The sequence below is a fragment of the Ursus americanus genome, chromosome 33 (assembly GCF_024610735.1).
Source record: "Ursus americanus isolate L20-20 chromosome 33, mUrsAme1.1.p, whole genome shotgun sequence".
Lineage (NCBI taxonomy): Eukaryota > Metazoa > Chordata > Mammalia > Carnivora > Ursidae > Ursus > Ursus americanus.
Window position 1 is genome coordinate 3,909,784 of NC_142159.1, and position 17,357 is coordinate 3,927,140.

The 17,357-nt window shown below is 41.8% G+C and overlaps 1 protein-coding gene across 4 annotated transcripts in view; it reads right to left on the minus strand.

The window, feature by feature from the left end:
* The window catches only part of LOC123782203 (protein argonaute-4), a 37,631-nt gene extending 21,093 nt beyond the window's left edge, over positions 1-16,538 (minus strand). Inside the window, exons 1-7 of one of the 4 annotated variants that reach the window (XM_045782231.2) lie at positions 16,164-16,538; positions 8,076-8,241; positions 4,523-4,643; positions 2,706-2,887; positions 2,122-2,258; positions 1,882-2,016; positions 881-968 (exon numbers count right to left, since the gene is read on the minus strand). In XM_045782231.2, the coding sequence (XP_045638187.1) occupies positions 881-968; positions 1,882-2,016; positions 2,122-2,258; positions 2,706-2,887; positions 4,523-4,643; positions 8,076-8,241; positions 16,164-16,182 (848 nt within the window). In that variant the 5' untranslated portion in view covers positions 16,183-16,538. Of the gene's footprint in view, positions 1-880; positions 969-1,881; positions 2,017-2,121; positions 2,259-2,705; positions 2,888-4,522; positions 4,740-8,075; positions 8,242-10,050; positions 10,306-16,163 lie in introns of those variants that run through there. The other 3 variants (XM_045782234.2, XM_045782233.2, XM_045782232.2) reach the window with 3 other exon arrangements.
* Between the last annotated feature and the right edge of the window lie 819 nt (positions 16,539-17,357).

The window sequence follows — 17,357 nt, forward strand, 5'->3', positions numbered from 1 at the left end:
CTTCGGCTCAGGGCGTGATCCCGGCGTTATGGGATCGAGCCCCACATCAGGCTCCTCCGCTATGAGCCTGCTTCTTCCTCTCCCACTCCCCCTGCGTGTGTTCCCTCTCTCGCTGGCTGTCTCTATCTCTGTCAAATAAATAAATAAGATCTTAAAAAAAAAAAAAAGAATATAAACAAACAAACAAACAAAAGGCTTCTGACTAGCCAAAATAACGTAAAGTTTATATATTTAAGTTCATGCTCTTTCCTTGGAGGAGCCAGTATTTATTTATGTCAGACACCAGTTTAAAGATCTTGCTTACAAGAACAAAACTTACATATATAGTAAATAAAAAGCACTTTCATTATATTTTCTCATTTTGCATAGCGCACAGTGGATCAGAAGTTGGGTGATTAGAAAAATAAGATTGGAAAATGGAAACGAGTAGCTGCTGGAGGCATGCCATACACTCTGGCAGCTGGAAAGAAGCGGCAGCGAGCTACAAAAAGAGAAAAGTCCAAGCAAAACACACAGCAATGTCTTCTCATGACGGCCTTATATGACTGATAGGACTTAACCGACCCTTTGGGACACGCATTGAGAATTACAACAGGATAATAAATGATGCCTGTAATGAGGACTCTGCATCGTTATACAAAAGTTGATCTGTGTTTGGCATCCTTTGTTTAAGAGTGAAATGAATCGAAGGCAAGAAGAAATAGGTTTTTTAAATGTCTCTATCAAAAATATTTAGAACATTTTTTAAAGCTGTGGCGCTTAAAAGTGATGATCTCAGTGATTCTGAAACTTGCAATACGGGATACCATTTTCTCAGATCACAGCAGATTCTTCTGCTACCAAAAATGTAACAGTATCATTTCAGATGTGGTTAACATACGTTTGATGACTGGCTGGCCGTCTAGTCACATTACAAACTCGATATTTTCGTTTCATCTGTCCACAGTGGGTCACCTCAACTTTAAGACCTGAAGTTAAAAAAAAAAAGTCAAAACATCAGGCATTAATTAAAATCATAGTGACAAAAACAGGTTCAAATGTTGTCTTCAGAAAGGCACCTCATCGTACAGGACAAAAGTTGCAAGGATATGAGAACAATTTTATCATGTATAGGCAAAAAGTCTTAGCTAAGAAGAAAAACTTAGAACCCAGATGACTTAAAATGTGCAACCTACATAAATTTATTAATTCGTTCAATAAATATTTACTAAACACTAACTATTCTGGTATTTTTTTATTAGGTCTAGAGATAGCCCTAATGAAGCTTACGTTGTAGTGAGAGAAGATAGCTAATAATAAGAAAAGAAATTCCAAAGGAGAATAAACCTGTGTTATTTTATTAAAATGTAAGTTTAAAAAAATAATAAAATAAAATAAAATGAAAGGTTTTTTTTTTTAAAGATTTTATTTATTCGACAGAGATAGAGACAGCCAGCGAGAGAGGGAACACAGCAGGGGGAGTGGGAGAGGAAGAAGCAGGCTCCCAGCAGAGGAGCCCAATATGGGGCTCGATCCCACAACGCCGGGATCACACCCTGAGCCGAAGGCAGACGCTTAACCACTGTGCCACTCAGGCGCCTCAAAATGAAAGTTTTTAAGTGGGTAAAGGGTAAGAGTGCCTGATGTGTGCCAGTGACTGGACAAGAAGCTTTATACATCTAATTGCATTTAATTCTTACAAAAAAACTTAAAGATACTCGTTATTTTCTTTACCATAGAGATGAGTAAATTAAGGTTCATGATGGTTAAGTAACTAGCCAAGGTCCCACTGATAGAATGGGCAGGCACGGGATGGAAACCCAGGTGTGTCTGACTCCGAGACCCTGCTCCTTGCACCAAGCTGAGCTGCCTTGCCGAGACTACTGTAATGCAAATACCTACCTCTGATTTCTTTGGTAAACTTGACACGCTGGGAATCTGTTAGCGGTTTGGTCTGTTCATTGATGTTCTGAATGTCTAAAACCTCACACATGAACTCAATGATAGGCTGAGCCCGGTAGAAAGCAGTTGCAGACACTAACAAACAGAGAGGGTGGATACTTAGCTTCGGTTCAGAGAAAGGGAAAGCACCAAAAAAAACTAGCCAAAAGAGTAAAGAGGAAAAAGAGAATTCTATCGTACCATCAATGTTGAGCATCATATTCCACATGGCAGGTCTCACAGACTGATGAAAGCCAAACCAAACCTCTCTGCCCCCTCCCAGAGGGTGATAGTAACCTTCGGGAGGTGAGAAAAAAGAACGACCCACCGGAGTGTACCTGAAGAAATGAATTTGCATGTTTTACAAGCAAAAACTTAAAAGGGCTTTCATTTTACCCTCAACTTTATAAACTTTATTTATTTTTTATTTTTTAAAGATTTTATTTATTTATTTGACACAGAGAGAGAGAGAGAGAGAGAGAGAAAGAGACAGCCAGCGAGAGGGAATACAAGTGAGGGGAGTGGGAGAGGGAGAAGCAGGCTCCCAGTGGAGCAGGGAGCCCGATGCGGGGCTCGATCCCAGGACTCCAGAATCACTCCCTGAGCCGAAGGCAGACGCTTAACGACTGAACCACCCAAGTGCCCCATCAACTTTATAAACTTTATAAACAAACTTGAAACCAAGTTTGAACTGTGACTTACGCAGAAACTTTTCAATGGTTCTAATGCAAACTACCAAAAAAAATCTGACATTTGTGGGAATGAACTCAAACTAAGGTACTAACCTCATGGAGGGAAGGTGTCTTGTGATAACATCAAGTGCTTGTACTGAGTCATCTGGGACTTCATTCAAGTGCCCAGCCAAAGCTTCTAAAAGCAACTGAAGGCTCACAACTGATACCCACTGAACAGACACTTTAAAGGTTTGGTCTTTACCCTCACCTGGAAGAGTCACTTCCATATCAACCTAAGGGGAAAAAAATCACAGTTACATATATATGTTTACAGAGTATAAAAGAAAGATCCCAGGAATACTCAACATAGTATTTGCATAAGGATATTTATTTTAACACTTGCTGTAATTGCAGAACATTGGAAACAACGGAAGTGTCCATCAAGAGGGGAATAATATAATATTAACTATTATGCAATAGTTTGAAAATAAGGTCAATGTTACAACATGGATGAACCTTGAAAACATTATGCTAAGTGAAATACGCCAGACACAAAGGGACATATATTGTATGATTCCACTTACATGAAGTACTTAGACTAGTCAAATTCATAGGGACAGAAAGAGGGAGGGGCAGAAGGAGAGGGAGAGAGAGAATCTCAACCAGGCTCCACACACAGAGCCCAACACAGGGCTCGATCTCACAACCCTGAGATCATGACCTGAGCCAAAATCAAGAGTCAGATGCTTAACCAACTGAGCCATCCAGGCGCCCCAAGACCTAAGGTAGAATAGTGGATACCAGGAACTGGGGGAAGGGGACAGGAGAACTTAATGCTTCGTGGGTATGTACTTTCAGTTTGGGATGATAAAAAAGTTTTGGAGATTGATAGTGGTTATGATTGCACAACAACGTGAATACACTAAATGCCACTGAATTGTACACTTAAAAATGGTTAAAATAGTGAATTTTATGTTATGCATACTTAATCACAATAAAAAAGAATTTGAATTAAATAAATGATAAGGTGTATTTAAATGTACAGAACTGGAAAGATCTCCCAGACATATTGTTAAATGAAAAAGCAAATTCTAGAATGATATGCAAACAAATAAGAATATACATAGGCATATGCATAAATAGCTAATGCACATAAAAATATCTGAAAGGATACATACCAAACTATCAGAGTAGTTTCTTCTAAAAAGGAAAATGGGATTGGGGGATGCAGGCAGGTAGGGAGGCAGGAAATCTCAGTATTTCTAGATTTCTTTTTTATTTTTTTTAAAGATTATATTTATTTATTTGACAGAGAGAGAAAGCCAGCGAGAGAGGGAACACAAGCAGGGGGAGTGGGAGAGGAAGATGCAGGTTCCTAGCAGAGAAGCCCGATGCGGGGCTCTATTCCAGAACTCTGGGATCACGCCCTGAGCCGAAGGCAGACGCTTAACAACTGCGCCACCCAGGTGCCCCAGTATTTCTAGATTTCTAAGTAAGTTTATAAGGAGTGTATGTTTACATATTGCTTTTCTAATTTAAAAACTAAACTTGTAAAAGAAAAAGTTACTATGGTATAATGAATATTTTCATAAGTGGGTGTTTTCTATAATCTGTAATATTCTATAATCTATAAAAACTCCATTGTTCAGACTCATATAGCAAGTACATTAGCAACATGAAAAACTTGGAATATATGTAATCAACCTAATCTAATCTAATTCTAATAATTATAATCAACCTATATTCCAATGCTAATCTCATCTTCGATTATTGGTTAACTAAGGGACAAGAGACTATGGACACAGTAAGAGATCTATCATCACCATGTGAAACAACTCTAAGAATTAAGTTGTTGTTAGAAAGAGCAACAGTTTTGTCCTATGTAAGCGACCCAGGTCTAATACGCATTTCTGGCTGTTAACACTTACCCTGTCCCGTCCAATTGGTAGTGGGTGTGCTGTGTACATGTTTCTTTTGCCATCATAGCCAGGCTGCCGGTCACCAAATATTTGCATCTTGAAGTGCCGCACCATTGTATCTACCACCTCTCTTAACAGTAATGCAGACAGTGGCAGTTAGCTTCGAGAAATGGTGAGCAGTAAGGAAACTATCGCCATACCGTAATCACCTAAACTGAGTTCAAAACTACTTGGAAAAAGTAAGAGTTATAGTTATAACTGACCTCAGTAATTAAAAAAAAATAGTTAACAACGGTCAACGAAAGAAAGGTAGCAACAAGGGAACAAAAGCAGCTGCGAGATGATAAGAAAAGCACGGAATAAAAACAGAGCATGACATTCATGGCACCCTCTCAAACTCTTGACTTTCATAATCCTCTCCCATGACAAGTATAGCCTTACGAGAACAACCCATCTTAGGTATCCAAGTTTGGCATGAGTACTCATAACTGAGCCACGCTAAATGTGTTAGCAAATAAACATCCTCATTCAAGTATCATGGTTTCAGAAAAGAGAGTAGGCGGAAATTCAGAAATGTGAGGACCAATAAATCCAAGATGCGTCACACTCAAAGCCAACCCCTTTGTCTAATGCAGGTAATTTATTATTCTTCATACTGTCTTAACTCCAAAGAGCAGTGTAGAGAAGGAAATGTAAAATATTGTCATTCCATAAAGATTACCAGTGTAGTTTCTTTCTTTTTAGAATGAAAGCCTTTCCCTCAATCAAGCATGCACAGCTTTACCTAAGTGTTCTTGTGCATGTGCCAGACCACACCGTCTGCAGGCTCGGAAGTAAAGGCAGTCGCAGGGTAACTACAGTATATGGTTTAAGATGGACAGATCTGAGTCTGTAAGATTTTGGAATGCTAGAGTTAATGAAAACTATATCTTACCAATGTTTAGTGAGTGCTACAGGTGGCAACTGTATCTTAAAAGCCAAAATACATCACAACTAGCTAAGGCATTCATATTCTGCAAACAAAATCTATGGAAAAGATACACATTTATAATCCAAATTGTGCAGCTGAAAACAATTGATGGAAAAATGTAGTATCGTATATTACCGATTTAAAAAAGCTATCTTAAGAATAATACACTTTCATATCGGAAGGGTAATTTCTCATCTTACATTCTTAAATTATAACCATAAATTGTCTTATAGTGAAGAGATATTTTCACCTCTATTCTCACTTAATCTTTGTGAGACAGATAGGGTAATGATTACTGTCTCCATAGCAGAAAGAGAAAAAAAAATCAGAATAGGCAAGTGATCTGTCCCTGGTCACACAGTGACTGAGCGGCAGAGCTGCGTGACCTTGGACAAGGTACTGAATCTCCCATTCTGTTTCTTTTCTTTGTAAAATCATAATAATCATAATACCTACCACAAAAGTTTGTTGTATTAAGTGAATAAATACACAGAATATTTAGAACAGTGCTTGTCATACAATAAGCCTGCTTACTCTGGCGTGTTCATGGATATGACTCCAAGAATTTTCCTCTTTCCTGAATTATCAACTTTTTCCTCTTTACTGGATTATTTCCTTCAGCATACAGATATGCTATAGTTTCTCTCTTCTTCAAAACAATTAAACTTCCCTGACCTGACTTCCTCCTCATTGGAACATCCCACTTCTCTGCTCCCCTTTGTGTCAAAATCCCTTAAAGGAGTTGTCTCTAACTGCTCTTCTCCTGTCTCTCTTAAACCTTCTCCGCCTTCCCTCCACCAAAACTACTCTTATCAAGGTCCCCATTGGGCTCCACAATGCTAAATTCAGTGCTCCTTGAACATTAGATGATAAATTCCTCCAACCTAAAACATCTTCCCTTGCCTCCTCACTCTGTCCCAGTTCTCGCCTATCCCAGTGGCCTCTCCATGCTAGTCTCCTGGCTAATAATCCTCATCTCCCCAATTTTAAAATATTGGGGTGCCCCAGGACTCAGTCTCGGAGTCTTCCTTTCTCTAACCACATTCACTTCCGATATAATTTTACCTGGCTCATGGCTTTACCACCAATATGGTGATGACTCTCAAATGTTTGTCTCTAGCGTGGACCTCTCCCCTGAATCCAACTTCATCTATTCATCTCCCCGCTCAGCATCTCCACTAGGACGTCTCAGAGACATCTCAGCCCTAATGTGTCCAAAACAGGTCTCCTGATCTGCCAGCCCTGTTGACCTCTCCCATAGTTTTCCTCATCCCAATAAGCGGCAACTCCATTTTTCCACTTGCATAGGACAAAAACCCTGGGATCGAGCATGACTCATTTCTTCCCTCATACCCCATGTTCCGTCCATCAGCACATCTTGGTGACACCACGTCCAAAAGTTATTAAGAATATCTCAGTGGCTCCCCCCACCCCCATTCTCTATCTTCTTTGCCTGATTTATTTTTCTTCATAGCACTTATCACTAACTAACATGTAATATGTTTTATTTGCTTATTCATTTATTTTTGGTCTTCTCCCCTGTTAGAATATAAGCTCCTCAAGGGTAGAAACTTTTGCTTTTTTTGTTCATGTTGCATTCCCAGGACATAGAACAATACCTGGTATGTAGTAAGCACTCAATAAAATAGTCATTGAATGGATTAATGTTAGCCATTAATACCACTTCTATTATAATTGATCTCCGTTATACAATAGTCAAGCAATTTTGGCCTTGCATGAGATTAAACTGTACCAGAAAGCCATATTATTGATCTATAATGAGAAACAAAAATCAAGCAGCATAAAATATTGTGCTTGACAGCACAGGCATTCTTAGAAAGGCAAGAATCCTAATATTAAGGATTGCTTAACCATCCTGGCATGAAAACGGGGGAAAGGTAAGTAGGTGTTCATAGCGTTGTAAAAATACCTACTACAGGACTATGTCTCCACACTCGGTAAATTCCTGCCACACAAACCACAAGGCTTAAATCATCTCATCTAGAGCCCTCTTGAGTAATGTGAGAACTAAACAGAGCTTCTCTCCGAGCTTACTTTTTTCAATACTCCAAGATGATTCTTCTGCCTTCACACTTACATTTTTCTCATGTCCGATACTAACACTTAATAATAAAATCGGAATTTACAGATAGTTTTTTTTTAAGATTTTATTTTTAAGTAATCTCTACATCCAACATGGGGCTCAAACTCACAACCCCGAGATCAAGAGTTGCACGCTCCACCAACTGAGCCAGCCAGATGCCCCTGAATTTTCAGACAGTTCTAACTTCCCATGGACATTAACGTTTCACCTTTTTAAATTTATTATTTGAATTTCTGCTACCATTGGACAATAAGAGTGGTGTTCTCCTTCACTCGGTAAATATTTACTTATTGAACAACAATGTATCCAGCACTCTGCTAGAATGTGTGGAGGATAACCAAGTATGAAACAACAAGGCTGCTATCAAGAAACTTACCATCTTAGAAAACAAAGCCTACATGTTGAAAGAATTTAGAGAACAATATGATACACAATAAATAAGCTATATGCACTTAAATATATAGCAGTCTACTTTTTCTAATCCTTACCTGTTGACTCTGCGAGGCCGTTTTTCTGGTTTAATATCCACATCGTAGTGATACACGTCTATTTTAGGAATCTGAACCTGAAAATGATTGGCTAACAGTCGAATTGGTTTTCCAACAGTTCCAAGGCCAGGACGACGAGGTGGCTGAAACAGGCTGGCTGGAGGTCCTGAAGAGATTGAAAGACATTTGATGTGCTATTTGGTCATAAAGGATCATATTCTTTTAACCTAAGGTTTCCTAGATTTCTAAATATTTTGCCATGTGGCAAATATTCAAACTATTCAGATATTTTGAATCTGGGGGACATCAAAGTTACATAGACAGTATAATGAACTCCTCTCAGATACAGGCTACTGCAGAAAACCTCTTACGAGCATCAGTAGATCTATAGGTTGGCTTACAAACTTATACGCATTTTTTAAAAGATTTCATTTTTAAGTAATCTCTACACCCAATGTGGGGCTCAAACTTACAACCCGGAGATCGAGAGTTGCATGCTACACTGACAGAGCCAGCCAGGCACCCCCAAATTATATGCATTTGAAAATAAAACCATCTCTAAGCTCTAGAGACGATCACCGTGCTTGGGCTGGAGAAGAGCCATTAATCCTTCACAAACTAGCCTACATTATTATAATTTGTACAGACAGGAGGAGATTAACAGCAGCTATATTTATTAATCTACTTGCTAATTTAGATAGTGAAACAATACCAATAATGCTAGACTTTATTGTTTATAACCTCATGTTTGCAGAATCTGGACAATGTGACACTTCTTGATCATAACGTCTAGTTCATTTATTCAACACTTATTCACTTATTCCACGTCTAACCTGCGCTGCAGATTCAGGAAAAAGAGTTTCTGCCTTCAAGAACTTACAGTCTAGACCAGCAGTTCTCAACCTGGGGGAGACAGTGTCCCCCAGGAAACATCTGACAAATGTCTGGAGACATTTCTGGTTGTCATCACTCAGAGGGTGCTATTGATGTATAGTGGGTAGGGGCTAGGAGCAGCTAAACATCCTAGAGTACACAGGACAGCCCCCTACAACAAAGAAGTATCTATCCAAAATATCAACAGTGTTGCGGGTGAGAAACCCTGGTCTAGACAGAGCAGTCATTCCAAATTATTCCATTGATGTTTCATAAAATATTCCACAAAAAGGATTCCATAAGCTAAAGAAACTGTACATCTCTCCCCTTCTCAAAATTCCAATGTACATTATTGTATTAAATTCTCTAATGAGTTTTATAATAAACAAATCTGTTTAATCACTTACCCAACTTATTTTTTCCGCCTAAACTCTCTCTTTTTAGAATCAAATATCTACCAAAATTCAGGAGATAAGGATTGAGGAAACACAGACTGGGAAATATTTGACTCTAGAAAACCTTACTTCTGATGATAATGTCAAGTAGACACTGGCCTAAAAAATAAACATCTTTTCTGCTATGAATAGGTGTTGAATAAAGTGGGCTGTGATTACAGTGGAAAGTTACCACAGGTTCTTATTGCTATGGCATTTTGCCAAGAACAAAGACAATTCACTAAGGAGAGAAAACTTTAAAGCAAGAAGCTATTCTGGTCCAACATCACTTAGGAAGAATCAAAGCAAACACTTTAATGAGATGTGTGTTGACAGATCTCCATATACTAACTTTTAAAGTTTTTGAAAATCTCACATATTAAATTCATTGTTCAATCTTTCCCTAACTCTACTCATCCTTCAAAACTCAGGTTAGGTGTGACTTCTTTACTGGAAGTTTCCAGTAAAGATGCATCCTTGGGGTACCCAAGACTCTGTATAATGGAGCACTTAGCACAAGTACATAGAAACAACATTTAATTATTGTCCCATCCACTAGGCTGCAAATTCTTAGAAGGAATGGATCTCCAATTCATTGTTATCTCCTCAATACCTCATTCAAGGACTAGCACGTTGTAGGAATTCAATAAATGTTAATTCAGGCATACCTCATTTAATTGCACTTTGCTTTATTGTGCTTTGCAGATATTACATGCTTTACAAGTTGAAGATTTGTGGCAATCCTGCATTGAGCAAGACCATTGGTGTTATTTTTCAAACAGCATTTGCTCATTTCTCGTCTCTGCGTCACATTTTGGTAATTCTCACAATATTTGAAACTTTTTCGTTATTATTATGTTTGTTATGGTGATCTGTGATCAGTGATCTTTGAGTTGCTGTTGTAATTGTTTTGGGGTGCCACGAACTGCAATCACATGAGACAATAAATTTAATCCATAAATGTTGTGCGTTCTGACTGCTCCACTGACTGGCCATTTCCCTCTCTTCCTCTCCTTGAGCAGCCCTGTTCCCGGAGACACTACAACACTGAAACTAGGCCAATTAATACCCCTACGATGGCCTTCAAGTGTTCAAGTGAAAGGAAGAGTCACATGTGTCTCACTTTCAATTGAAAGCTAGTAATGATTAAGCTTAGTGAGGAAGGCATGTCAAAAGCCAAGACAAGCCAAAAGTAGGCCTCTTGTGCCAAACAGTCAGCCAAGTCGAGAATGCAATGGAAAGTTCCTGAAGGAAGTTAAGAGTGCTGTTACAGCGAACGCAAGAATGATAAGAAAGCAAAACAACCTTATTGCTGATATGCAGAAAGGGGTCTGGAGAGATCAAATGAGCCACAAAATTCCCTTAAGTCAAAGCCTAACCCAGACCAAGACCTAATTCTCTTCAATTCTATGAAGGCTGAGAGAGGTGAGGAAGCTGCAGAAGAAAAGTTTGAAGCTAGGGGCACCTGGGTGGCTCAGTCAGTTGGGCATCTGACTCTTGATTTTGGCTCAGGTCAGGATCTTAGGGTCCTGAGACCAAGCCTCCCCACCCTCTGCCCCACCAGGCTAAGCATGGAGCCTGCTTGAGATTCTCTCTCTCCCTCTCTCCCTGCCCCCTAACCCCTGCTTGTTCTCTTAAAAAAAAAGAAAGAAAAAGAAAAAAGAAAAGAAAAAGAAAGGAATATGAATGAAAGAAAGAAAGAAAGAAAGAAAGAAAGAAAGAAAGAAAGAAAGAAATGTTTGAAGCTAGAAGAGGCTGGTTCATGAGGTTTAAGGAAAGAAGCCACCTCCAGAACATAAAAGTGCAAGGGGAAGCAGCACGTGCTGATGGAGAAGCTGCAGCAAGTTCTCCAAAAGGTCTAGTTAAGACAATGAAGGTGGCTACAGATTTTCAATGTGGTTGAAACAGCCTTATACCGGAAGAAGAGATCACCTAGGACTTTCATAGCTGGAGAGAAGTCAATGCCTGGCTTCAAAGCATCAAAGGACAGACCAGTTCTTGTTAATGGCTAATGCAGCTGGTGACGTTAAGCTCAAGCCAATGTTCACTCTGAAAATCCTAAGGTCCTTAAGAAGTATGCTAAATCTATTCTGCCTGTGCTCTATAAATGAAATGACAAAGCCTGGATGACAGCACATCTGTTTATAACGTGGTTTATTGAATACCTAAACCCGCTGTAGAGAAATACTACTCAGGAAAAAAAGATTCCTTCCAAAATATTACTGCTCATGAACAACACACCTGGTCACCCACAAGCTCTGACAGAGGTATACAACGAGATTAGTGTTGTTTTCATGTCTGCTAATACAACATCCATTCTGCAGCCCATTAATCAATGAGTAATTTTGATTTCAAGACTTATTATTTGAAAAAAACAAAAGACATTATTTGAGAAACACATTTCGTAAAGCTATAGCTGTCATAGAGAGTGATTCCTCTGCTAGATCTCGGCAAAGAGAATTGAAAACCTTCTAGAAAGGATTCACCATTCTAGATGCCATTAGGAAGACTCAGGGTTCAGGGGAAGTGCTCAAAATATCAGCATTAATAGGAGTTTGGGAGAACTTGATTCCCACCCTCCTGGATGACTGTGAGGGGTTCAAGACTTCAAGGGGGGAAATAGCTGCAGATGTAGTGGGAACGGCCAGAGAGCTGGAATTAGAAGTAGGCCTGAAGACAGGACTGAGTGGGTGCAATCTCATGATAAAACTTCAAAGGATGAGGAGTTGCTTCTGCAGATGAGCAAAGAAAGTGGTTTCTTGAGATGAAATCTATTCCTGGTGAAGATGTTATGAAGATTATTGAACTGACGACAAAGGACCCAGAATATAAACTCAGTTGATAAAGCAGTGGCAGGGTTCGAGAGGGTAGACGCCAATTCTGAAAGAAGTTCTATTGTGGGTAAAATGCTATCAAACATCACTGCATGCTACAGAGAAATCATTCATGAAAGGAAGAGTCAATTGATGTGGCAAACTTCATCACTGTCTCATTTTAAGAAGTTGCCATAGCCACCTCAAACTTCAGCAACATTACCTGATCTGTCAGCAGCCATCAGCATCAAAGCAAGAGCCCTCACCAGCAAAAAGATGACTTGCTGAAAGCTCAGATGATGGTTAGCACTTTTTAGCAATAAAGTATTTTTTAATTAAGGTATGCACATTTTTTAGACATAATGCTATTGCACATTAGACTACAGTATAGTGTAAACCTAAATTTTATATGTACTGAGAAACCAAAAAATTCATTGGATTTGCTTTCTTGTGATAGTCACTCTATTGCGGTGATCTGAACCGAACCCACAATATCCCTAAGGTATGTCTGTACCAATCACCTCTGTAGCAGCTCCAGGTAGAGACTGAATGGAAACCCAGTCATTCCTAAAATCCAAGAATTGACTATTATTTTTCACTTACGCAAAAGCACGTAATTTATACTAAAAATATGATTGCTTGGAATTGAGTTCCACTTCTGGTGTGCAAGGGATCTACTCTGGCTGTGGTAAGACATTTAAAAACAAGGTAAGAGGTAAATAATAAATAGTATCAGAGGTGATAGGCACACTGAATTAACCCAATTAAATCATATAGACAAGTTAGCTCTGCATAGTCTAAGCTACATTTAAACAATCATTATATCATAAATATTTTATGATAGAAATTCAGAAACAGAAATTTGGAGCAAAGGACTTGCCCAAGGACATAGGGCTTTGATTTCAAATTGTGACTAGGATTTAGGTTGGGATTAGGTTTCCCAATTCCCAGCCCAGTGCTTTTTCTTCCTCAATGTACTTCACAATCCTAAGGTATCTCTGAAGGACTTGTTGCCAAAGGGACAGAGGCAGAGGATGTGAAAGAAGTGGGACTAAGGGAGAAAGGTAAGTAGTGTGTGCCTTTTCCTTGGTAAGAGAGAAAAGCTAGAAGGTGAGTCGTCATTTCTTTGAGTAAGTTTGGATTTATTTAGAAAACTATAATCTAAAATTCTCCAAAAGCTAGTTTCTTTGAATTCAGCAAACTACTTACAAAGAAATAAAGCCCAATGGCTAAGGCAGAACCAAACTGTGGAGGTTTCAATCCTCGTTTTACCACTCCTTAACTGCACAACCTTGGGCGATTGTCTTAGTCACTGTGTGCCTCAGTTTCCTCATCTGTTAAAGATGGGAGGTGTGGTAATAATAGCATCTACTTCATAAAGCAATTGTGGGGATCCCATGAGATAATGTACACATAAAGCTTAACACAGTGCCTCATAATACTAAGTGCTCAATAAATGTTAGCCGTTACGGCTGTACTTGCATAAATGTTAAGAGTCAGTGCTCAAAGGTCCCTGGGCTTTATAATGGGCACATCTCCAAAAGATGGTGAGAAAGTCAGAAAATTACATCTTCCAAAGAGGAAACAAACATTACTCAACACTGATTGGATGAAGTCAGCCTGAAATGAAGAGAAGAGCAATAGACTAGGGGTCAGGTGACCCAGACTCATCCGCAATTCACCACTCAGCCTTGAGATTTTGATAAAGTCACTTAAGCTCTCCGAATCTCTTTATTCATCTGTAAAATGGGGCCAATGCTACCTTGCCTACCTCACAGAAGATCAAATGAGCTAAGAGCTATGAAAGCACCTTCCAAACTCTAAAGCACTGTAAAAATAAAAGTTACCATTAATATAGCCAAAATAACTGGTAATCTGACTAGCTATATTTCTAAGTTACTATTGTCAGAAACCAAAATGGGGTAAGGAGAGAGCACGGCAAGACTGAGAATATGTCAGTGATTATTCAAGTGAGGAGGGCACAAAGCACTAGAGTGGTGTGCTTCGACAAAGCTGAAATGCTTCTCTAAGTTCTAAAACAGCCTGCATAAAATATCCCACAAGACTATCAACTCCCTTTGCTCCAATTCTATGCTCAGCAAGCAGCTTATTATTAATTGGGTTTCCAAGGTACTGTGACACCTGAAAACGGGTTTGCTAGACAGCAGGCAAGAAAATATTCCAGTTAACAGAAAAGATCTATGTGACATTTTGATTTATACACTCGTGTCTTAAAACTGTGCTTAGTGAGAATTAATTTTTCAAGATCCTGAGTGAGCTAAGTCTTCAAATCTGCAAAAGCTAAAATCAAACCCCCCCCCAAAGTCCCTAGGGGGTTCCTAACTCTCCCAGGTTGATCTTTTCCATGAAATTCAGTTTGTATACACAGTTAGTTACATAGTCTCTTCCAGCATCAGCTCATAAATGCAACAGTTGCTTCAATTATGAATTACTAACCGGGAGGGAAGAGGAAACATTTGTTGAATATCTACAATGCATTAGTCTCCACGATAAGACTCCTCATATACATTATCTCATTTCATTCTCACAACAATCTTGCAGCACATAATTATTATTACCCTCATTTTATAGATGAGGAAATGAAAGTTCAAAGGAATTAAGTAATTTGCCCAAGGTTATACAACTATTAAATTACGAGATTGGATTTGAACAGAAGTCTGTTACGTTCCTGAAGACATGATCATGCCTTTGGCTGGGGGACATAGTTGAAGTAAACCAGTTGTAATACTCGGATTGAGGCTTATCAAATAATATTAATGTCACAAAACCAATTTATTTTTAAAAGGCATATGAAATTTGATGGTGGGGGCCTTTAAAAAATACTTTAAGCAGCAAATTAAGGTGGGCTTTAATTATTCAGTTATATAAACAAGTTCTAAGCAAACAAATCTGCAAAGTTTTCAAACTCAAATGGCAAACTGAATTTTCTACACACTAAAAAAATGAAATGCCCTACAACTAAGTCCACTATGTAGATAAGGTTTGATAGTAAAGTTAATTCTATCACAGCCTCTAAACCCTGCCCTACTTAGCCAAGGCATTAGAAACCCGTCGGGGTTTGAGGCGGGAGCACCAGGTTCCCAACCTGCAGAGCTTTTGTTACACCCTGGGATGGTTCCTCTGGTTTGGGCAGAACTGGGAGAGATAAACAGAGGTCATTCATGAAGATGGGGAATTACAGTTTCCAAAGCACTTTCACCTTCATTTAATCCTCACAACCACCTATAACCCAGTTAGACGAGAACTCAGGGCATTAAAGCCTATCCTAGAATGGACTCGCTGGTAACTTGCCTGTCACTAAGGCGATGGCCCAGATCACCCCGGGACTGTTGCACAGACTGACAGAGGCATAGGACCATATCTCCTGAGACTTCAGGGCCTTCAAGAAAGGGTGGGTACTTTGCCCCTTGGCCTTTGGGGGTCATGAGAAGTGTTTGGAGGAAGTTCTTCTTCCTTATCTGAGGGCTCTGGACCGTCTACCAGCGCAGAGAAAAACACGGGTGTGGCCCCATGCCAAGAATACCACTGGTAGTAGGAAGGGGTCCTTCCCGGTCCAGTCCAGGCCAGGCCTCAGTTTAGCACCTGGCACAGATCATTCCTTCTGAGGCCCAAACTGGCCCGCCTCAACCCTGGCGCACAGACCACCTCCCCGAGGTTGGGTTAGGTCTCTCGTCTACCTGGGGACGGGGGTCACCATCCTGGGCCTGCCTCCCTTAGACCTCGAGACCTGGCTCGTCTCTCCAGGCTGGAGTGCGGTCTCCGCCCCCCAAGGCCCAGGTCAGCTCCCTCCGGCTTGTGCCATGGGGCACCGATCCCCTTCCCCCACGCCTGACGGCCGGAACCCAGGTAAGCAACGGCCGATGGGGGAGACCAGGAGCGATCCGCCCGCCTGCCCGCCCACCAGTCCCGGGGCCGCAGCCGAGCCCCGGCCCGAGCGCGCTCCTCACCGGGTCCCAGAGCCTCCATGGCGGCGGCGGGGGCCGCCTCGCCCCGGTCCCCGGCGCCTCCCGCTCCGGGCCCCGCCGCCGCCGCCGCCGCCGCGTAACGCTTGATCTCCGGAATATTGGCGCTCGGGGGGGCGCCGCGGAGACGCGGGCGCTGGGCAGGGGGCGGCGGCGGCGCCCGGCCCGGGGACAGGGACCCGGCTCCCGCGGCTCTTCCGGCCTCAGCGACAACAAAAACAATCCCCGCCGCCGCCGCCGCTGCCAGCGGGAGCGGGAGCGGGAGCCAGCGCGCGCGCCCGCCGGACGGGGAGGGGGCGCGGGGCGCGCGCGGCCCAGGGTCCCGGCTCTCGGAGGGGGCGTGCGCGGCCCCGGGCGCCTGGTCCACCGGAGCCCAGCGGGGGGCGGGACGGGGTGGGGCGGGGGCGGGCGCGCGCCCGGAGGGGGCAGTGCCCCGAGGACGTGTCGGGTACGCGCGCGCCCGTTCTGCGCTGCCCTGTCCGCCCAGGACCGCCAACCCGGCGAAAGGCTGTGGGGGGCTTCGTGCGGTGGTCCCAGAGCCTCCCGGCAAACGGTAGCCCGCAAAGATCGGTATTGCAAACCCCGCTGATGCACAAACATAGTTCGCCACTTCTGGAGGTGGAAGGCGCCCTATGATTCCCCTCAGACCCCTTGTTTCTCCTCTGTCTCCTCTTTCTCTACTGTCCTGGGACAGAGGACACCAGGGTCACCACAGACGCAGCACTTTTCCTCCATTGCTTCATTCAAATTGCACACCCGGCTGCCCTTCCCTCCCCGTGCAGCCTGAAAGCAGCCCGGGAATGGACCATGATGCATGAAGTATTCTCTTGCTAGATCCACCTCTGGTCAGCAAGTCACCAGTCACTTCAGAAGGGCAAGTCTTGCTTTCTCACATGACTTCCTCTTAGCAGCCAAGAGCCAAGAGAGCAACACCCAGTCCAAGGCAGCATGACCAGACCATTGGGACCAGAGCCTTCGGGGCTTCCAGCTGGAACTTTGAGTTGGAGAACATAGCACTAGAGGTCAAGAAGCAGTTTCTAGTCAGCAAAATGAGGAAGCCTTCTGCCCACCAGTTACAGGGGCACAATGCAATGTGTATGTGTTCTGTTAGTTTCCCAAGGCTGCCATCAGAAAGTACCACAGAGGGGCGCCTGGGTGGCACAGCGGTTAAGCGTCTGC